Below are 24232 nucleotides of genomic sequence, written 5' to 3'. Positions count from 1 at the left end.
GGCTCTTAATCTCAGTACATTCACACCTGAACATACACAAAGCAGTTGTTTAACTTATCATGAATAACACTTCTTAGAACAGTAACAAATTACCAAAAGTTTTAAAAACAAAAACAGAAAGTTAGCATCTTCTTCATCTCTTATAAAGGGTATGTATGGGGGAAAAAAAGCTAGGGCTTTAAATCAGGCAGATCTGTATCAGCTATACCATTTTCAAGCTATCTTGTTGCCAAGTTTCTTAGCCTCCTTCTCGAGTTTCTTAGTCTTTAAAAAGGAATAATGCCATCTTCCCCGCACAGGTGGCTGCAGAACAATATGAAACAACTAGAAGGAATGAAGCCGCCAGCTGACCTGCTAAGACACATTAAATCAGTGCTTTCCTTGGAGCTTCCCATTGTGTCTTTCTACCTTCTGTAAGACACAATGATCCAAAAGGCATGTTTCAAGCACTCATACACACATTCACACAAACAAGCATAAGTGCACATCAAATTTCTGAATGCTCAGTACCCTGTGTCCCCTAAAATTGCCTAGTTCCCGGCCTAAGTGAAAATACAGAGGTATTTTAGCACAAGATGATGACCAGGGATTTGTCTGTCTCAAGTCCCAGTTCTCAGACAGCAGGTGTATCTTTAACTCCTTAAACTTTTTTTATCTATTATTTCTCTTTTGTGATACCAACCAAGATACCACAGCTGTTTGAAGAGTATCTAACTTTACCACCTCCTTCAGGCTGCTGTGGACAAAAAGAGCAACCATATCATCTACTAGGCTCACCTTCAGCAAGTATGAAGGACAATTCTGAAAGGTGACCCCAATGTTCTTTAAGAACTGTCAAACATCTACCCAAAACAACTTGGTGTTACCTGCCCAACAGTCTTTCTTAGTTGCACCCCAAACCCAGGGAAACTATACAGACTATGACCAAAGAGGGGGGTTAGAGAGGCCTGGCTTGCTGACAAATTAGGAAGTAGAGAACTTATCCTCTGTGGCTGCATTCCTGAGTTAACAAGGATCCTTTTGGTTAAAGTAATGATCATACTTTGGTGTTAACCTAGCAGCTCTGTTACTTTTTCCTTGTTTCTTTTGAAATGCTTCAAGCACAATGGTAAAGGACAGAGATTACTATAACCCTCCCCCTGTGGATCTACCACCTAGCTCTGTCAAACCTTAGCAAGTTGCTACATTTCCTTCAGATCTTGCTTCTCAATTCCAAATGTGGCCAAAGCCCCATATACACCTCCCTGAGGCCTCATTCCCTTCTCCTCTCATTCTCAGAGAAAGACACTACACTGAACTAGAGAATTATTATTGCTATGAATGCTTTCTCTTACACTTACCACTATTGTATATCTTATAAACAACATGTATAGCACTGTCTTGCCTATTATAAAATGTGAAATGCTATAGAAGTGTACTATCATTTTGCAACTCAATTTTTTCATTATGTTTAAGACATATCCATTTTGTTTCATAGAGTTTTAGTCATTCACTTTATCTTCTTTACAATGTCTATTACTTTTACATTTATTACATCTACTTTATCTTCTTTACAATGTCTATTATATGAATATACCATAATTTTATTGACATTTGGCTCCTGACAGACATTTAGGTTTTACTTTTGTTTTTAATAAACCTATACCAAATGATCTTTGAAAGGAAGAGTCAAATATTAGTTCTGGATCTAATCTCTTAGCAGCAAGGGAGAAATTAAGAGAAGCTACCCATATGCTGGAACAGAGTCCACTCTATGAAAGTCCCAAACAGATATAGTTCAATAATTCTTCTTCATGTACTATATCCCCTAGTACATATGAAGAGAAACCTTTCACTTCCACAAGAAGCTCAATTTTAACTTCTTCCCCAAAAGAATTCTGCTTCTCTGTTCCTTCCTGTTTTATCTCGGAACCAACTCTGAAATAATCACACACATCAAAACCCACTAAACTACTAAATCTTTGTTTTCCACACACTCTATTTGCTTAGCTTCTCCCTCCCCAACCCCATTCCCTGCTGTTTGGTTGCAACAGTTTCGCACAAAGGCCCAACACAAGGATTCTTGCACCTCTATGACTATCTTCAATCAGTCTCACCTCCTCCTCTGAGCTGACATGGAACCTGCTAACTACACTATTAACATTAATGCTGAATTATATGCTTACCAAATAAACACATTTGTCTATTCAAAATGTTATCCAATTTTCAATTAAAAAAGGGTCTTTACACATTGAAAATGCTCCTAAGGTACTTTGGGTATGGTAGCCAAAGATCACATCACAAGGTTTTGCAATTTAGCTGTGTTAAAACTTTAATAGAATATTCCAAAATTAAGAATAATATTTTTAGTAGATTCCAATAGGTTTTATCTCAGACTTCTTGCTTGTTTTACCAAATATCATCCAACTATGATGAAATAAAGAAAAATGGGGGGAATGAGGATGACCTCCTTTGCAGTTAAAACATTCCCTTTAAATGTAGTCTCCTCTACATTCTGGTATATACTAGAACTACAATATGATCAACAATAAAAGGCTGGCTATCAAGTGATTTTCATATATTATGTACTAGATATTTACCTGCATAGGTTTTAGTTTTCCTTTTATCTCCATTCCTGGAATGTGCACATACCATGTTGCTGATAAATTTCGCTGTACAGACAAAAGCAAGTTGACTGGTTTTAAAATTTCAATGTCATGTTGTGGCAAGTTAGCCTGCAAAATAGTTCTGAAAGAAAACAAGAATTTATTTCTTATTTGAAATTTACATTTTTAAATTAGGACTATTATGCTGTATAACAGTTTCCAAATAACATTTTCATAAACACTAAATACAGGTTGCTATCAGGATAACTTTAGGACATACTTCTTTTCACAAATCAATCTGAATCAGAATAAATCAAGATTATATGCAGAGTTATCTAAAACAAAACCTATACAACAATTACAAAGACATGATTTTCATACAGTATGACTATGGTATTATTTACTATCTTTCACAAAGACTGTTTGGTATAGCAACTGGTACAATGGCATACAAACAAATGTTATATCCTACTGAAACCAGAGGATAAAGAAAGTGATCTTATACTTAGCCCTTAATATGTTATTAGTACTTTCCCAAATTCAAGAGGAAAAATTCACCAAATCAAAAAGTAAATGAATATATGGTAACAGTCATTCTAGCATGCCTGCCAACAAATATGTGCACCATCAAGTAGGTACTCTAGCCATTCAATAGAAACAAAGACTTTCCCATTTGGATTCACTAATCCTTTTGATACCTCACTAAAAATTCCCAAATGTGACAAGATTTAAAAATAAGAAATAAACCAGGTTCGGTGGCTCAGCCTGTAATCCCGCGCCTTTAGGAGGCTGAGGTGAGCAGATTGCCTGAGCCCACGGGTTCGAGACCCGCCTGGGCAGCGAGACCTCATCTCTACAATAAATAAAAAAATTAGCCGGGTGTGGTAGCGTACGCCTTTAGTTCCGGCTACTTGGAAGGCTGAGGCGGAAGGATCGCCGGAACCAAGCAGGTCGAGGCTGCGGTGGCCGGGAGCAGCCACTGCACTCCAGTCTGGGCGACAGAGTGAGACTCCAACTCAAAAAAAAAAAAAAGAAAGAAATCCTAAATTTTATTACATTTAGGAAGTTTTCTCCCACCTAAAAAAATAGCGATGTACAAGGTTAAAAATAAATTTAAATTAAATATTAAGTAAACTATAATTTTATAATAGGTGATTTTTATAGGATGAAAAAATTACATTTTTAAGTTTAGTAAGACAAAAATGCAGGTTCTGTGAGGTTAACCAAAAAAACCAATGGCTAAGCTCTTATAATTAGAAGAAATAAGGAATGAAAACCACAAATTATTAGGCATTTTACCACGGGCAAAAATTCTATGAAAATCCTATTTCTAGTAAGTAACACACAAATTAGACTATATATTTATACCTGGACAGCTTCAACTGAGTGAGTTGAATGTTCATTTTATCAATGACTGGGGGAAGAGAATAACGTTCCATAGGAACCAAGCTAAATTTGTTTTCAACTCTAATTAAACCCAAATCTGCTATAACAGCATTAGCTGACACTGAAGACTGAGGAATAATAATAACTGGTGCTTTCAAATTGATATCCATCAAAAGGCGGAAGCTCTTTTGAGCCAAGTCTTTCATGCTGGAAGCAGCTCTTTCTGCAGCCTGGACTGTGGCTGTGCTCAAAGCTTCTTTGGCAGCTTGGAAATTGTTGAGAAAGTTCTGTTGAAAGAGATAGTATTTAGAAAGTTTCCCCAATAGACATTTCTTTTTAAAAGGAAAAACTTTTAAAAGCATCAACTTTAAATAGAAATGCCAAATAAAAGAGGTAATATAAAATAGACGTTAGTTATGATTGTGTATGTGGAGAGTCAAGTCTAGAAATAGACACCCTGGCCTATTAACAATACTTACTTCTCAAAAGAAAATGTTCTGTAGCTTTCATTTTATATATTTCACAGTTATTTTATTTTTATGACAAATTTTGTGACATTTAAAAAATCTTTTTACTAATGAATGTTGGTCATTTTAAATTCAAATTTAAGTGAAAGGGAGAAGAACACTGTACTTCTTTAAAAGCAGGGTAATTTTGTACTAGTAGGTCACAAGAATAAAGTCTTAGAAACTAGAGCTCTGCCAGCTTATTTATGAAACTATTTTTGAATGTACTCAGGCATCGGGTATAAGGAAAGATGGATAATTGTCTACGATCCTGTAATTATTAACAAGATAAAAATTTATTTATAGACATTTCAACTAAAAACAAAAAGATTTTTCCCAATAAGGAAAAGATCATTCTTAGAAGCAAAGTTCTTAATGCCCATTCATTCATGATACAAAAGCAACTTAATCTGCACCTCAACCCCTTCCAAATAAAATACTCTCTAGAAAAGAAAGCATGATGGTTTTAAGGAGAAATTCATGACTTGTAAGCATTGATAAGCATCCATGCTATGAGGCATGGGAAAATTTAAACTCTTCAGCACATGATGCTTACACAGAAATAATAAAAGGGAAAAAGTTACATGATCCTGGTGATCCCAATTATAACCAAAAGCTGTAATTTCCAAAATTAGTCCTTCAAATCCACGATGAGCATCCTTAAAAAAATATTTTATCTAAACACTCTTAAAAGCATTTCATCAAGTAACACTGAAAAGCCCTAAATTAAAACATCAAAAAGTACTCTGAAAATATGTAACTATGGAAATGTTAGCTAATGATAATTTATAAGCTCAAAACAATGATTTAAAAATTCATTTGGTTATCCATCATGTAAAGTATTTCCTTAACTATAATTTTCTGTTCAGCATTTGGGTGTTTATCACACATCCTTATTAGTGAAGATTTTTACTATCTAGGCTCAATTGTATAGACAAAGATAATTAGGATTCAATAAGAAATAAATGTATTTTAAAAATAAACTTACCAAAAAAGACATGAAGAATTTATGAACGTAAACAATCTGAATACAACCCACTTTAAAACTAAATCTGCCATCTACTCTAGACATGTCAGCATAGGCCTCTCCTTCTGTGGCATCTGGATAAAGAGTCAGCTGGAACCTAAAGACTTCATCTCCCAAAATAGAGACAGCCTAAAAGTATAAGATGACTAGTTATTATATCAAAAGAGCTGTACGGTCCTTTACTGATGTATTATTTTAAAAAGTTCCCTTATTACAGATTCCTTACATATGAAGAAGCAATATAAAAATTCAACCTTAAAAATTGTTAGTTAAAAACATCTTATTTGACTATAACTTTTTCCTTTAGTCATTTTACCATGGAAATATCATTTAACTGTTGAGAAATAACTATTACAAATCACTGTGTATCAGGAGGCCTAATCTATACACAATATGAAAGCAGACTACTACCATTTTCCTCTCCAATTCCTAACAAAATGCCTGACATACAACAGGCGACTAATAAATGCATACTGAAAAAATAAATAACTGTATCTCAAACCCAAAGAACAAAATAAATTTCAATACGAAAAACTACTTTTTAATCACCTTTTTGTGAATGGACAGCAAATCTACATTCGTAACTATGATATCCTTAAGCCTGGCAAACACATCAGTCTGCTTTGGCTTCACAGAAATAGAGGCATCCATACCTAGGGGAAACATTTAACATTTAAAGTTTTCATCCAGTCCAAGTGAACTAATTCAGTAGTATTTAAATTCAATAATATACTTATCAGATACAGAGTGACTAAAAATTGCTCATTACGAAACATATTAATGGTAACAACTTCCACGTACAAGATACTTAAGAAAGGTAATAATACCTTTAAGGAAAATAGGCATCTCCTAAGTTGTAAAGAAAATTTTTTTTGGTGGCGGTTTCACTCTGACACTCAGGCTAAAGTTCAGCAGCACAATCACAGCTCACTGCAGCCAATTCCTGGGCTCAGGTGATCCTTTCACCTCAGACTCCTGAGCAGCTGGGACTACAGGTGCACACCACCACACCTGACTTAATTTTTTTTGTAGAGATAAGTTCTCACCATGTACTATGGCTGGTCTCTAACTCCTTGGCTCAAGCAATCCTCCCACCTCAGCTTTCCAAAGTGCTGGGATTAAAGGCATGAGCCACCAAGCCCAGTCAAAAGTTGTAGAAAATAAAAATAAAAAAAAAAAAAATAGCACCAAACTTCAAAGAAATTTAGATGAACTAAGAAAACTAAACATATTTCTTCATACCAAATATTCTGTGTATCAACAAGCTCATAAGTGGTCATTTAGGAAGACACAATATTTGTTAAACAGCTATCTCACCAGCATTTGTTATATTATTAAAACTGCTGTTCTAATAACTAAAAATAAATGAATACCATTGGTGACTGAGTACTCTTACTTCTACAATAAACTATATCTAACACACCCTCCCAAGACTTCTCTTCAAAAAATTTGTCATTCTCATAATTTTTTTTAAATTTTATTATTCTATTGTACAGATTTGGAGTACAAGTGAGGATTAACTACATAAGTAGGCTGTGTTGAAGGTGAGGAATGGGCTTCCAGCAGGTCCTCACTCCCCCTGGTAGTGGACCAGGGACCCTTTGTGTTGTCCCGTGCCCCCATCCTCCGCTCTCCCTTCCTCCCCTAACAGTGCCCAGTGACTGCCAATCCCTCACTTGTGCTAATGTGACTAATGCTCAGAGCCCACTTAAAAGTGAGAACATAGCCGGGCTCGGTGGCTCAGCCTGTAATCCCACGCCTTTGGGAGGCTGAGGTGGGTGGATTGCCTGAGCCCGCGGGTTCGAGACCCGCCTGGGCAGCGAGACCTCATCTCTACAATAAAGCAAAAAATTAGCTAGGCGTGGTAGCATGCGCCTGTAATTCCGGCTACTTGGAAGGCTGAGGCGGAAGGATCACCAGAGCCCAGCAGGTCGAGGTTGCGGTGGCCGGGAGCGGCCACTGCACTCCAGTCTGGGCGACAGAGTGAGGCTTTAACTCAAAAAAAAAAAAAAAAAAGTGAGAACATGAGATATTCAGCCCTTTGCTTCTGTAACAGATGACTTAGTATGATGGTCTCCAATTCTAATCAATCTGCTGCCAAGACCAAGATTTTGTTCTTCCTTTTGGCTGCACTTTTTGTTCTTCTTTATGAGCATCCATAAAAAAAATCTTTTAGCTAAATACTCTTAAAAGCATTTCATCAAGTAACACTGAAAAGCCCTAAATTAAAACATCAAAAAGTACTATGAAAATAAGTAACTATGGAAATGTTAGCTAATGATAATTTATATGTTCAAAACAATAATTTAAAAATTCATTTGGCTATCCATCATGTAAAGTATTTCCTTAACCATAATATTCTGTTTATTAGTACACCGTGTATATCTACTAGTTTTTCTTTGTCCCCTGTATATTCCAAGTGTAATAGGGATAGTTCTATGCTTTTGATATTGTAAATACTGCAGCAGTAAACATGCATGTGCAAGTGTCTTTTCTGTAGAATGGTTTATGTTCCTCTGAGTATATTCCCTGAAGGGTGATTGCTGGATCACATGACAGGTCAACTTTTAGTTCTTTTAGGAAATGTTTCACTGCTTTCCTGAGGTTGAACTAGCTTGCACTCCCAAGAACAGTGTAGAAGCATTCCCTTTTCTCTGCACCCACGGCAGCATCTGCATCTGTTTTTTGTTTGTTTGTTTGTTTTAAACTTATTAATGATAGTCATCCTTAATGGAGTTAGGTGATATCTCACTGTAGTTTTGATTTGCATTTCTCTGATAAGTGAGGCTGAGTAATTTTTCATGTGTCTGTTGGTTGCTTGTATGTCATCTTTTAAGAAGTGTCTGTTCATATCCTTTTTATTGAGTTGGTTTTTTTTTCCTTCACCTCATTTGAGTTCCTTATAGACCCAGGATGTTGGGCCTTTGTCAGCTGCATAATTTGCAAATATTTTTTTTACTTTTGGGGACTTGGTCAAGAATTCGTTGCTTACTCCAATAGTAAGGATGTTTCCTACATTTTTCTCCTAGGATTCTTACAGTTTGAGGTCTTGTATTTAGGTCTTTGATCCATTTAGAGTTGACTTTTGTATATGGTGATAGGTAGGGGTCCAGTTTCATTCTTCTGTATGTGTTCAGCCAGTTTTCCCAGAATCATTTGCTAAATATGGTCTCCTTACCCCCGTGATTGTTTTTGGTAGCTTTATCAAAGATGAGTTGGTTGAGAGGCCAAGTTTTTGCTTCTGAAATCTCTGTCCTCCTATTCCTGTACAGTATCAGGCTATTTGGGTTACTGCAGCTTTGTAATAAAGTATATAGTCGGGAAGTATACCTCCCGCTTGGTTCTTTTTGCTGAGAATTGTATTGGCTATTCATGCTCTTTTCTGTTTCCATATGAATTTCTATATTGTCATTTTCAGGTCTGAAAAAAATGTCAGAAATTTGATGGGTATTGCATAGAATCTGTAGATTGCTTCAGGCAAAATGGACATCTTGACAATATTGATTCTTCTAATGCATGAACATGAAGTGTGTATCCGTTTGTGTCATCCTTGATTTCTTTATTTAAAATTTATTATAGAGATGTAGAGTACAAGTAAGGGTTAACTACATAAGTAGGTTGCATGCAAGTGAAATTTGGGTCTCTAACTGGCCCTCACGTCCCCTGGTTTAGGACCAGGTATGCTACGTGTTGTCACGTGCCCCCCTCCCTCCCTTCCTCCCCTGGCAGTGATGAGTGTTCAGGGACCACTTAGGCATGAGAACATGTAGTATTGTAGTATTCAGTTCTTTATTTCTGTTCATCATTCATTTCACTGAGCAGCATTTTATAGTTCTTATTGTAAAGGTCTTTCACTTCTCTGGTTAGGTGAATGCCAAGGTCTTTCTATTTCTCTCCTTCCTCCCTCCCTCCTTTGGTCTCCTTCCCTCCTTCCGTCCTTCCTTCCTTCCTCTTTTTTTGAATGAGATTGTGTTTTTTTATTTGGTTCTCTACCTGCTTATTGCTAGTATACAGAAATGCAACTGTTTTTTGCACATTGGTTTTATACCCCATAACTTTACCAAAGTCATTTATCAGTTTGAGGAGGCTTTTGACAGACTCCCTAATGTTTTTAAGGTACAAAATCGTATCATCTGCAAAGAGGGATAGCTTGACTTCCTCTTTTCTCTTTGGATTCCCCGATTTCCTTCTCTTGTTTGACCACTCTGGCTAGGACCAACATTATGTTGAACAGAAGGATTGAGTGGGCATTCTTGCCTTGTTCCTGTTTTCAGAGGAAATGCTTCCAACTTACACCCATTAAGCAAAATGTTGGCCATGGGTTTATCATAAATGGCTTTTACTGTTTTGAAGAATGTTCCCTCTATGTCTAGGAGCTCAAGGGTTCTTAACAAAAATGAATGCTGGATATTGTTGAATGTTTTTTCTGCATCTAATGACATAATCATGTGGTTCTTGGTTTAACATCTGCTAATGTGCTGAATTACATTCAAGGTCTTGTGAATGTTGTACCAGCTGTGCATCCCAGGAATGAAGCCACCTGGTCATGGTGGATGATCCTTGAGATGTTGGATACAATTTGCTAGAGTCTCACTGAGAATTTTTACAACTATGTTCATCATGAAGAGTGGCCTGTAATTCTATTTCCTTGTTGGGTCTTTGCAGGTCTTGGTATCAGTATGATGTTAGCTTCCTAACAATGAGCTGGGGGAGAATTCATCGTTCTCAATTGCCTGGAATACTTTCAGTAAGATTGATAACAGCTCCTCCTTATATGTCTTATAGAATTCAGTTGGGAAGACATCTGGACCGGGGCTTTTTTTGGTGGGGAGACTTATGACTGGGTCGATTTCCTGGATTGTTACTGGTCTGTTTAGAGTTCCAATTTCTTCTTGTTTCAGTTTTGAGAAGTTCTGAGATGTCAGAAAGTTCTCCATTTCCTTTAGGTTTTCTAGTTCATTTGCATATAGGCATTCATAGTAATCTCTGATAATCTTTTGAATTTCTTCAGAGTCACCTGTGACTTCACCTTCTGCATTTCTAATTGTGTTTATTTGGTCTCTCTCTCTCTCTCTCTCTCTCTCTCTCTCTCATCAATCCAACCAAGAGTTCATCAATCTTATTTATTCTTTCAAAGAACCAGCTTTTTGACTTGTTGATCCTTTCTATGATATTGTCTTCTACATCCTGCAATTGATTTTATCTTGGTGATCTGGATTCTTCTGCTGAATTTAAGATAATTTTAAGATAATTTTTTCTGCTGAATTTTAGATAATTTTGCCTTTCCAGCTCCCTTGGGTGTGAAATTAAGTTATTTACTTGTGATCTTTCTGTTTTCTTTACGTGTGTGTGCAATGTCGTGAGTTCTCCTTTTAACAGTACTTTCATGGCATTCTGATATGTCTTTCTTTTTGTTTCCAATAATCTTTTTATCTCTGTTTTGATTTCCTTGTTGAACCAGAAATCATTCAGTTGCATGTTGTTTAGTGTTCATGTCTTTGTGTGTTTTGGGAGGATCTTGTTGATGGTGGTATTTATTTTTACTCCATTGTGATCTGAGAAGATGCCTGATATTATTTCGATCTTTTGAAATGTGTGCTCACTTGATTTATGTCCAAGAATGTGCTCAATCTTGGAGTATGTTCCATATGCTGATGAGTAGAATGGAAACTCTATAGATGATAGGCGGAAAGTTCTGTAGATGTCCCTTAAATCCATTTGATCAAGCACTGAGCTGAGTTTCTGGATCTCCTTGTTGGTTTTTTGCCTTGAAGATCTATCTAAAAGCTGTTAGTGGGGTATTTAAGTTCCAACTGATTGTTCAAGGTTCTCCTCTCTTAGTTCACTTAGTAGTTGTTTTATAAAACCTGGTGTGCCTGTGTTGAGTGTATATATGTTTAAGATGGGTATTTCTTGGTGGTGAATTGAGCCTTTTATAATTATGCAGTGTCCTTCAGTATCCTTTTAAAATTTTGATACTTTGAAAACTGCTTCATCTGATATCAGAACAGCTAAACCTGTCCTCTTCTGTTTTCCATTTGCCAAAAATACCATTTTCCATCCTACAACTCTGAGCCTATGGGTTTCCTTTGCAGTGAGCTAAGTTTCCTGAAGGCAACAGATTGCTGGATCATGCTTTATCCAATCTGCCACTTTATGTATCTTCAGTAGGGCACTCACACCATTCACAATCAAACTAATTATTGGAATGTGAGAGTTTATCCCTGTCACAGGGCTCTAAAGGGGCTGCTTTGCTTCCTTTTTACTTTTGTATTTGTATATTTGTGTTTTTTCATTTCTATGATTGTTCTTTATGCACTGTTATCTCTGTGATTGCCTGTACTTTTGTGATGGGTATGACCTTTTTTTTTCTTTCTTTTATCTGTGTTCAACACCTTCTTAAATATCTCCTAATGGGCTGGTCTGGAGGTGTCATATTCTCTTAGGGATCAGATGTCTGGGAAGGATTTTAGTTCTCCATCACTGATGAAGCTTAGGTTGGCAGGGTAGGAAACTCTTGGCTGGAATTGCTTATCTTTAAGAATGCCAAAAATCGAATTCCAGTCCTTTCTGATTTGTAGCATTTCTGTAGATAAGTCTGGAGTGATTCTGATGGGTCTTCCTGGGTTGGTAGTCTGACCTTTCTCTCTTGCTGCCTTTAGAATTTTACTTTCTTACTTACTTTGTAGAGGTGGATTACTATGTGTCTTGGGGAGGCTTTTCTCATATGATACCTTGGGGGGGGTTCTTTGACTATCTTGTGCTTGGATGGTCATCTCTCAATCAGGATGGTCATCTCTCGATCAAGATGCGGGAAGTTTTCTTGGACACCCTCATGGAATGCTTGTTCCATGGTGTTCTCTGTTTCTCTTTTTGTTTCAGGGATATCAGTAAGGCATAGATTTGGCTTCTTAGCATAATCCCACATCTCTTGGAGGCTCTGCTCCTTCTTTTTGAGTTTTTTTGTTTTAATGTTTTGGACGGACTGAGTTAATTCCATATTTTTGTCTTCAAGTTCTGAAATTCTTTCTTCTATCTGGTTGACCTTCCTCCCTATGCTTGTTACAGTGTTTTTAGTTTCCAGAATGAAGTTTTCCATTTCCATTATTTCATAATGGGCTTTTTCTGAAATTGACCAACTCTGCTTTACTTCCTGTATGACTTCAGCGAGTTTCGATTTTAGTTTCCCTTGGTTTCTGTAAACTTTTGCCAACTTCTCTAATTTCAGTGTCTGTCTTCCAGGGTAGGTTGTTCTGGGGGGTTTCCATTGTTTGTACACTAATAGCTGCTTTTTCAGACACTGTCCCTTTAGGACTCTGAGGTTTGTCTGTATTTTTCCATTGATTTTTCCTCATTTGTGATAGGTTTCTCTTCCCTCTCTATTATTCCTCTTTTGATTTGTTGCTCTGAAGTTGTTCAATGACCTTCTGTCCTAGGTCTCTTTCTGTGGCTCAATTTGGGTCTCTCAGTATGAGCGGGTGGGTCATTCACTGCTTCTTGTGCCACCTTATGGGAAATTTTCTTTACTGTAGAATTCTCTCCTGCTGTTAATCTAGTTGGGTTAATTTTCATGTCCTGCTGCTTAGCACTCTATAGAGAGTGGTTGGTGGGACCAGTATCCCACCAACTGCTATCTGCAGTTTGCATCCTGGAAGCCTTCCCACCAGGAAAGCCTTCAGTGTCTTCAGTGTCACTCCCTCCCTGTTTAAGTCCTCACTCTGCTCTTAAAATAGAGTGGGTTCCCTGTTGCAGAGGAAGTTGGGCTCTACCCTGCAAGCATGCGGTGCTTGGATGTGATTATTCCTGATCTGGCTGGGAAGAAGACCACCGTTGCTGGATGCCAGCCAGGTCCACTATGCAGGTGGGCTTTCCCTGCCTGTGAGCTGGCCAGCCCAGCAGAAGCCCCATTCATGGCAGCTGATCAAGCAGGTTTTTTTCCCTGTTGTGGTTGGGCTGTGGTTGCCCACTGCTATGCCGTGCCCAGGACTACTCCCATGTGGGACTGGTGACTCACATGCTGATGAAGAGGCTGAACCAATCCAAAGCATCTTAGGCCCATTCACCCACTTTCATTCACTAGGCAGGGCGTCAGTTCTTATGGGAGCCTAGTGCACGACGGGGGATGAGACACCCAGATTCCCACATCTGCCATTGCTTTCTGGTCTCAATGTGTTCAAAGAGACCATTGCTGGGTGAAGGGTGTTTCACTAGTTCAAAGTGTTCAAGGTGTCTCATCTATCTGCAGCTGGGTCTCTACTCCCTGTCTTGCTTGGCAAAAAAGGTGCAGGTCTGCTATTCCACACGCTGGCCATCTTGGTTCTTCCTCCCTTCTCTTCATTCTTGTAATTTCTAAAGGCACAATGTCACTACAACTGCCCCTCAGTACAGAGCAAATATCTGAAGCTAAGATTCAGTCATGATCCCATACACAATAATATATACCGAACAGAGCTGATTTTGTAACTTTTAACAAAACGGCTTACTATATAACAGGACTGTTCTAAACATACGCCAATGCATAAACGTTAAACAACTTTATCAATAATTACTAGTATCTCCACTTTACAGAAGAGGAATGAAGGTACAGAAAGGTTAAATTAATTTGTTCAAGGTCAGTCAGTATTAGAGTCATGACTTGAACCTTGGCAAGATGACTCCAGATAACTCTATCATACCTATGGTATAATCTGAACCTCTATACCATGCTGCCTCATTCTTACATCAAGCTGATAATGGGAGAAACATACAAAATTTCTTTTAGAGGTTTCTTTTTCTGATGCTATATATTCACAAAAGACAAAGGAAACAAAGATAATGACATATTTTCACTCAGTAAGGTGTTACCATGATATTCATTTCTCAGCTTAAAAATATTATTCTGAAAATGCAGCGACAGGAATAAGAGATTAAGACTTAGATTTATTCTGAAACTTTTTTAGATACATAAGGAATGTGTCAAGTCAGCAATTCATCATAACAAATTTACTTCTAGCATTTCAAAGTATATCTTTGAAAAGCTTTCATAAGTCTTCAATATAAGTAAACCAAAAGATGACTCATGAGAAATCTACTATGTACAAGATCATTTTTCCTGGATGTTTATAAAAAGAAACAGAAAGACTTACAACAATAATTACTTACCACGTATTTTAATATCTGCAATGTTACACTTCTGATCACAGACGAAGATATTAAATGCATTTAATTCAGCTATGATCTTTAAATCAAATACATCGTTTTCAGAAACATTGCTGGATACTAAAAAGTAACAGAAATCTTATGATTAGCAAAGGGCACAGAAAATATAACACACACAATAACGCCAAATCCACTAAAATATAAGTACATGATGTACTATAAGGAAACAAAAAGCGGATCGGAAGGAGCTCGGCACGGGGCCGATGCATAGACACTCCCGGAAAGATGGCAACGGCATAGGTGGACTTGTGAGATTCTCCGAACGTGAGTTCCCAAAAAGACTCTTACTTTTCTTCCCCCACCACCAGCCGCTCTGGCCCGAGGCCCAGGGACCTTTGGTCTCACACAGGGCCGGATACTGCGGCCCCCTGCTGCTGCTGTTCCACCGCGTGCGTGGGAGTCTCGGGTCTCAGCTCATTCCCTGGCTACATCGTCTCGCCCAGCAACCAGCACCAAGACGCCGGACACTCAGGGAGGCTCTGGGCATCCGCCCCTCGAGACACCGGTCCCATTCCTGGCTGAAGTACCCTGTGGGGGGCCCAGGGCCACTCTCGCCACTCACTGCCTGCCTGTTGGAGACTTGGAGATCTGGAGCTCTGGGCCCATCCTGACTGAGGCACTCAGCGCGTGACCCCAAGCTTGGAGACCCAGACAAGCGGAGAGAAATGGATCTACGAAAGAGAATCTGCCTCCGCCATTCTCCAGGAAGAGATTTCCATTGCTCCACCCACCTAACAACAACCCCCACCGTGGTTCCTAAAGTAACGTCACTAAACAGGAGAAAAAGCCCCAACCCTACACTGAATCAGACAAAAGCAACGCCCAGGCAGCCAAACCCAAACTGCGAGTAAATCTAGATGCCGGCAATGAAAAACAAAGGGAAGAGGCCAGAGATCAGAGCTGAAGTGATTTTTAATCTGATCTCTTATTGTGATTTATGATTTTATCATTTTGACAGTTTATTTTGATCACTTTTGTTGTTTGCCTTCTGACTTACACCATTTCATGATTATATTGGTCTGTCTCTGTGTAGCTACCAGTATTCTTTAGGGAATCTTTCTTACGTGTCTTTTTTTACTTCTTTCCGGCCTTGTGTCTCTTTCTCACCTGATAGTTGGTATGTATGTCTGTTTTCCCTCTCGCTCTTCTAACTTTCTATTAACCCCCCCTTTCTCAATTATTTTCCTTTTTTATACCCCCATTTTAATCTAGGGACCAAGACTACATACTGCTACACGGACAGATGGTAAGGCAGAAGGAAATACGTTCCATTGTGCTCATACACCTGTTCGTGGATGCTAGAATCAACATATACATTCTGAACCACAGCTTCCCCCTCAATTAAACCTCAAAACTGCAAACAGTACACATTGCAGCCTACACTCCAACCTCAAAAGTGAACAAAGCCAGAAGACCCTCATAAGGAAGAACAGGATATAGCAGAAGAGAAATAAAAGCAACCCCATCTTCCCCCAAAAACAGAATTAAAGAAGGGGAGGGAAAGGGGGAGAGAGAGAGAGGAAATGTACAAAAATGAAGAAAAACCAAAAGAAGACTATGGGTCTTTCCCAGACCCCTGGGAGGGCAGACACTGAGAAAACTGACTTCGGAATGCAAACAATGAAGAGCCCCCAGAATGAAGGGTCTCAAACTACAAACCTAGATATCAAGACATTAATGGAGAGATTAAAAAGAATTGAGGAGACACAAGAAGAAACTAGAAAGGGCTGATATCCGAGATAACACTAAAAAAGAATACTGTGAATGAAATAAATAACAAACTGATAAGCATTGAAAGCAAAATTACCCAAGCAGAAGAAAGAATCTCAGAGCTTGAGGATCAAAGTATAGAACTAAGCCAAACTATAAAAAACACAGAAAATAAGCTCCAAAAGACAGAACAAAACCTTCAAGAGATGAGCAATTACTTCAAGAGACCGAACCTAAGAGTAATTGGCCTTCCTGAGGCAGAAAGAGAGACAGACACCACACTGGAACAAACTTTCCATGAGATCATTCAAGAAAACTTCCCTTATCTAATTAATGATGCAAAAATTCAAACACAAGAGATTCAGAGAACCCCTGCAACACAACAAATGAGAAGATCAACTCCTAGACACATAATAATTCGCCTAAACAAAGTAGGCATAAAAGAAACAATCCTAAAGGCAGCAAGAGAAAAAGGCCAGATCACCTACCATGGAAGACCAATCAGAATAGCAGCAGATATATCTACAGAAACCCTGCAGGCTAGGAGAGCTTGGAGACCTATCTTCAAAGTCCTAAAAGATAGAAAATTTCAACCAAGAACAACCTACCTGGCCAAGCTAAGCTTCATCAGCGAGGGAGAATTAAAATCCTTCCCAGATATCCAATCCCTAAGAACTTATGCTGCCACCAAACCACCTCTACATGAAACACTTAAGAAAGTACTAAACACAGAAGAAAAGGAAAAAAGAACAACGTTCTTCACAAGAGTACAGGAAAAAGAATAAAATATGCATGAACCAACCCCAAAACCAAAAGAAAGACAAAAAAAGGCCAAGTGGAAGAACAACAACTCTATAAGAACTCTATGATAGGGACGGACTCTCACATTTCAATAATTAGCCTGAATATGAATGAACTAAACGCACCACTGAAAAGACACAGAATGGTAAAATGGATGAAATATCACCAGGCAACAATATAGTGCCTTCAAGAGATCCACTTCACTAGAAAGGACATACACAGACTCAAAGGAAGAGGATGGGAAACAAATTTTCAGGCAAATGGAACACAAAAGAAAGGAGGAGTCGCAATTCTAACTTCAGACAAAATACCATTTAAGCTATCAAAAATTAAAAAAGATACAGAGGGCCACTACATAATGATAAAAGGTTCACTCCATCAACAAGAAATATCTATCCTAAACATATATGCACCTAACATAGGTGCGCCAACTTTCATAAAGTACCTTCTAGGAAAACTAAAGAAAGATATCGACTCTAACAACATCATAACTGGGGACTTTAATATCCCACTCACAACCCTAAACAGATCATCAGGACAAAAAATCAGCAAGGACATCCGGAACCTCAATGTGACTCTGGACCAAGTGGACTTAATTGATACCTACAGAACACTCCATCGAAAGACCACAGAATACACATTCTACTCATCACCGCATGGAACGTATTCTAAGATCGACCACATAACTGGCCATAAATCAAGGATAAGCAAATTTAAAAGGACCGAAATTCTACAGTGCACCTTCTAGGACCACAGTGGAATGAAAATAAACATTAATACCACCTAGGTCCCCCCAAAACCCACAAAGACATGGACACTAAACAGCATGATGCTAAACAACTCCTGGGTCAATGATGAAATCAAAACAGAGATCAAAAGATACCTGGACACAAATGAAAATGAAGAAACATCTTACCAAAATCCCGGGGATGCCTTAAAAGCTGTAGTAAGAGGGGAATTTATATCCCCACAAACACACATGAAGAAAATGGAAGGAACACAAATTAACAGCCTAACAAGCCACCTAAGGAAGCTGGAAAAGCAGGACCACAAAATCCTAATTTCAGCAGAAGAATCCAGATCACCAAAATAAAAGCCCAAATCCAGGATATAGAAGACAAAAAGATAATACAAAAAATCAATGAAATAAAAAGCTGGTTCTTCGAAAGGATAAACAAGACCAAGGAAAAAAGAGAAAAAACCCAAATAAACACAATCAGAAACACAAAAGGTGAAGTCACATCTGACCTGAAGAAATACAAAAGATCATTAGAGACTACTATGTACACTTGTATGGAAACAAACTTGAAAACCTTAAGGAAATGGAGAACTTTCTGACATCACAAAATCTACCTAGGTTGGAACAAGAAGAAATTGATACCCTAAATAGACCAATAACAATCAAGGAAATTGACTACATAATAAGAAAACTACCTACAAAAAAAAGCCCTGGTCCAGATGGCCTTCCAGCAAAATTCTACAAGACATTTAAGGAGGAGCTGGTAACAATCCTACTGAAGGTATTCCAGGCAATTAAAAAAGATGGAATTCTACCCAAATCATTTTACGAAGCCAACATCACATTGATACCCAAGCCAGTTAAAGATCCAACAAAGAAAGAGAACTACAGGCCAATATCTTTAATGAACATAGATGCTAAAATTCTCAACAAGATACCAGCAAACCAGATTCAACAATACATCTCAAAAATCATCCATCATGACCAAGTAGGTTTCACACCTGGGATGCAAGGTTGGTTCAACATTCGTAAAACCATAAATGTAATTAAATACATCAACAGATGTCAAAACAAAAACCACATGATTATATCATTAGATGCAGAAAAAGTTTTTGTTAAAATCCAGTACCCCTTCTTGATAAAAGCCCTCAAACATCTAGGCATATGGCAAAAATTTCTCAAAATAGTAAAAGCCATCTACGAGAAACCCACAGCCAGCATACTCCTAAACGGACAAAAACTGGAACCCTTTCCCCTGAAAACTGCAACAAGACAAGGATGCTCACTCTCACCCCTCCTGTTCTACATAGTATTGGAAGTACTGGCTCAAGCAATCAGAGAAGAGAAGGCAATCAGGGTATCCAAATAGGAAAACAGGAAGTCAAGTTATCTCTCTTTGCAGACGATATGATTGTGTACCTTGAAAACCCAAGAGAACGTGTCAAAAACCTCCTTACACTGATAAAGGCCTTTGGCCAAGTCTCAGGATACAAAATAAATGTGCAAAAGACAATCGCACTTCTTTACACCAATAATAAACAGAAACCCAAATAAAAAACACAATTCCATTCACAATAGCCACAAAAAAAATGAAATACCTTGGCATCTTCCTAACCAGAGACGTGAAAGACCTTTACAATGAAAACTACAAAACACTGCCCAAAAAAATCAAAGATGACACAAACAAGTGGGAAAATATCCCATGCTCATGGATTGGAAGAATCAACATTGTGAAGATGTCCATCTTTCCTAAGGCAATGTACAGGTTCAATGCAATACCTATTAAATTACCAGCAACATTCTTATCAGACCTAGAAAAAACAACACAGGAATTCATATGGAAACACAAACGTCCAAGAATAGCCAGAACAATCCTCAGCAAAAAAAACAAAGCAGATAGTATCACATTACCAGACTTCAAACTTTACTATAAAGCTACAATCATCAGAATAGCTTGGTATTGGTATAGGAAAAGGCATATAGATCAATGGAATAGAATTGAGATTCCAGAAGCAAAACCTCAATTTCTCAACGAACTCATCTTCGACAAAGCCTCCACCACCTACCACTGGGGAGAGGAGAACCTATTCAGTAAATGGTGCTGGGAAAACTGGCTGACCACATGCAGAAGATTAAAATGGGACCCCTATCTATCCCCATACACAAAAATTAACTCCAAATGGATCAGAGACCTAAATGTAAAACCTCAAACCATAATAACCTTAGAAAATGAAGGACATACCCTCATGGAAATCGGAACTGGCATCCAATTCCTGAACAAAACCCGAAACCCACAGGCCATAAGAGATAAGATAGACAAGTGGGACCTCATTAAACTGACAAGCTTCTGCAAAGCCAAAGAAACCATCAAGAGAGCAGGGAGACAGCCTACAGACTGGGAAAAAGTATTTGCCAACACCAGGTCTGACAAAGGCTTAACATCTTGGATCTACAAGGAACTCAAAGGCGCTGAAAAGAACAAACAACCCTATTATAAAATGTGCAAAAGATATGAACAGACACTTCACAAAGGAAGACATCTGAGCAGCCAACAGACACAAGAAGAAATGTTCAAACTCACTAATCATCAGAGAGATGCAAATCAAAACCACACTGAGATACCACCTAACTCCAGTCAGAATGGCAATTATCAACAACTCAAAAAATAATAGCTGCTGGAGAGGGTGTGGCGAGAAGGGAACACTTCTACACTGTTGGTGGGAGTGTAAACTAGTGCAACCTCTGTGGAATGCAATGTGGTGAGTCCTGAAAGCTCTAAATATCAACCTCCCATATGATCCTGCAATTCCCCTACTGGGAATATACCCTGAAGAACTCAAATCACTATATAAAAAAGATACCTGCACACATATGTTTATCGCAGCATTGTTCACAATAGTAAGAACCTGGAAGCAACCATGCTGCCCATCAAAAAAGGACTGGATTAAAAAAATGTGGTACATATACATGATGGAATACTACACAGCCATAAAAAGGAACAAAATCATGAATTTCACAGCAACCTGGATGGAACTAGAGTCTATAATACTGAGTGACCTCTCACAGAAACAAAGATCCGAGTATCACATGTTTTCACTCATATAATGGACCTTGAACATCCAATTTAATACTATAAGAAAATGAGTGACAGTCATGGGAAACTAGTGGGGGAGGGAGATGGGATTAACAGTAGCAAATATCTGTCTGGGGAAGGGGAAACACCTCTTATCAACAAAGGTGCCTGAACAAAACGTATTTGTATACCTAACCCTTAACTGTACCCCACAATATCATAATAAAAATAATAAATAAATAAAGGAAACAAAAAGCCCACAATTAAATGTATTCCCTACATCAACTTTAATCCAGATCCTGATTGATAAATTCTGTAATGTTTTCCTAGAAATTTGTCTTCCCTGAAGTAAACAGACCCTTCCTGTAAAACTGCAAAAGCATGAAGAATATCATCCTAATCACTAATATGATGATAGGTGAATTTTTCCTTTAATATTTAATGTAGCATATTCAAACCATCAGGACCCACCATCTAGCAAAATAAAAAGACTGTTTCTTTGGATTAATATTATTTGTAGTTTACTGTTAGGTTAACTGCCTTTTCCTTTATTCAACTGTGTATGTATTACATATATTATATAAAGATTATATATTTCTAAAGACATTAATGTGACAGGTACATTAACAGCAAAGAAGGTTAAACTTCTTGACTCTAGTTTATAACAAAATTGTTGCTCTAATCCATGGTTTTTTAAAAAAATCAGATCCTCGTATCAGATCTAATGGTACTGACAGTTTTACAGTGAAGTGCCAATAATATACAAATCACTCAAAATGGTCTCAAAATTAATGGTCTGAAAATTAAGTTACCAGATGTTAAATATTTACATCATATAACATAAAAGAAAAATAACTACATCGACATTTGTCTTAAAAACAGGCACATATTCTTTATTCATACCAGATACTTCCTACCTACCATTTCATAACAAGAATCATATGCCAGGGAACATGTGCCCATAACTGTGTGTAATCTCAATACAGTTTTGGTTAGAAGTCAAAGTGATCCTATCTCTTCCATGAGATCTCTCCCTTCAGTGTCCCACAAAGCACTTAAAATTGTTGAGCACCAGGTAAGTCTACTTGACTAACTGAAATGGGCCTTTGTTACTATGTACAGTTGTATCCATAATTTCATCCTCTCTCACTTTCAATCAACTGAAGACTTCAAACACAAGTATATGCAACTATTTTATGTAAAAGCTAGACAGTTAAATGAAATACAAATTCATGATTAATATTTAAACACACTTACTTGAAAACCCTCACTGAACTGCATGATAGTCCCACAGAGATAACATTTGCTTTCTCTTGAAACAAACCTAATCTATCAGAGCAGCTATAATGTCAAAGTGCTAAAAATTATCTTAGCTCAAAAAAACAAGTTATTTTATGATTCTTAAAGTTCAGGTAGGTAGAAAGTATTAGCCATGACTCAAGAATAAATACCAGCTTTGACAATGAGACTTCTGGACTCCCCAACGAGTGGTTTCAATTCAGATTCCTTTTCAGAAGAAGGTTCAGAGGATGGATTGGCAGATGATAAAAAATCCATGAAGGAAAGTAAAGCTTCCAGATGAAGTACTAAGTCTAAGGATGAAAATGAAACCTATGATAATGAACAATTAGAGAGAGAGATTTTAGGTTTAATAACATTTTTATGTCACTCTTTAACAGATACAAATAGCACAAGAAAAGTTCAACTAAGGGCCTTTTTTAAACTTTAGTTTCTTTTAAAAAGTATTCACTATTACAATGCTAATCCTTATCAGTCAATAAGCCAACATTCTGCACACTACCATTTGCTACCACAATTCTAACCTCAACAGAATTTGATGAGTTTGAGTAAAGATATATAAGCCACATTTCAAGGGCTCCAAACCTGACCATATATGCTTAAATGAGTTATGAGAAACGTCTATACTAGACCATGCTTTATCCTTGTCCTTATTCCAATTCTAACGCCAGTACCTAATTCAAATGCTTAATGCTTCCATCAACGTTAAGCCAAATAACCACAGTGGACTAACATTAACATGATTTCCTCTAAATGTATTATTCATATTATCAAGTAATCACAATTCACATCTGGGAAACAAATCATCTTTTAGGAACTCAAACTAACTTTTTGTAAGAACTTTATTTCAATTCCATACCTATTTATTTTGTCTACAAATTATATCTATTATTGTTGTCCCCTTTATTCTAATTTTAAAGTGCACAATCTCACAAATAACATGGCTATGAAGCTAAAGTTAATAAACACAATTCACAGTCTTACAGTAAACTCTATAAGATTTACCTTCAATCGCTGTTTGGTGTTGTCATGAATGGTTGTAAATTCTGGTCCATCACTGTCTGCCTACAAATAGGGAAGAATTAAGCCACTGGGTTACAAATGTTAAACGTTCACATACTGAAGATAACATTCTTTACTTTTTAAAATATGCTATTAAAACAATATAAATATATTCCTAAAGGGCAAGTAAGAACATGCACACCAAAAAAAACTGACCATATAGCATTTCTCACATTTTATAGAAGCAAAAACTCAAATTCTCTATCTTACCCTGGAGGATATGCTAGTATACCTAGATTAGGTACACTAATCTAAACAGTAGGAAAAAAATATGGTAGTATATCTAGAGTATAACACACTTTACTTTGGATTACAATGGACCTTTGTGTTATTCTAATTTATTCAACATCACAGGGTATCTCAGAAAGTTAATGAAAGTATTCAGCATTTTCATAAGCTTGCATAATTTTCTACAACCAGTTTAGAATACAAAATTTTGGAGAGAAAATTGGAATGTGATATAAGAGGGTAATACACACACATATTCAAAAATTAAAGAAATGAAACTAGGTACCTTTGTAAATAACATTTTGAGAAGGGGTTCATCAGTCACATTAGAAGAGTTAATAACGTGAAGAGGTTCTCCATTAGAGTCTAAAACAGAAAAAGACAAGGCTGATCTATCATGTCTCTTAAACATTTCAAACATGTTTTAAAACAGGACAAGCCGGGCTCGGTGGCTCAGCCTGTAATCCTGCACCTTTGGGAGGCTGAGGTGAGTGGATTGCCTGAGCCCGCAGGTTCGAGACCCGCCTGGGCAGCAAGACCTCATCTCTACAATAAATCAAAAAATCAGCCGGGTATGATGTGCATGCCTGTAGTTCCGGCTGCTTGGAAGGCTGAGGC

At 37.5% G+C, this 24232-nt stretch overlaps 1 protein-coding gene across 1 annotated transcript in view; it reads right to left on the bottom strand.

Annotated features, from left to right (window-relative positions):
- VPS13C (vacuolar protein sorting 13 homolog C) overlaps positions 1 to 24232 on the bottom strand; it is a gene marked incomplete at its 3' end in the record, with an annotated part of 134427 nt that overhangs the window by 19721 nt on the left and 90474 nt on the right. Inside the window, exons 40-47 of the mRNA XM_021710445.1 lie at positions 23901 to 23980; positions 23330 to 23389; positions 22477 to 22636; positions 14646 to 14762; positions 6054 to 6157; positions 5466 to 5633; positions 3954 to 4258; positions 2580 to 2727 (exon numbers count right to left, since the gene is read on the bottom strand). Of these exons, the coding sequence (XP_021566120.1) occupies positions 2580 to 2727; positions 3954 to 4258; positions 5466 to 5633; positions 6054 to 6157; positions 14646 to 14762; positions 22477 to 22636; positions 23330 to 23389; positions 23901 to 23980 (1142 nt within the window). The remainder of the gene's footprint in view (positions 1 to 2579; positions 2728 to 3953; positions 4259 to 5465; positions 5634 to 6053; positions 6158 to 14645; positions 14763 to 22476; positions 22637 to 23329; positions 23390 to 23900; positions 23981 to 24232) is intronic.

The sequence above is a fragment of the Carlito syrichta genome, unplaced genomic scaffold, assembly GCF_000164805.1.
Source record: "Carlito syrichta isolate Samal-C Ts95f unplaced genomic scaffold, Tarsius_syrichta-2.0.1 Scaffold288993, whole genome shotgun sequence".
NCBI classification, from domain to species: domain Eukaryota; kingdom Metazoa; phylum Chordata; class Mammalia; order Primates; family Tarsiidae; genus Carlito; species Carlito syrichta.
This window is presented reverse-complemented; position numbering and strand designations above follow the sequence as displayed.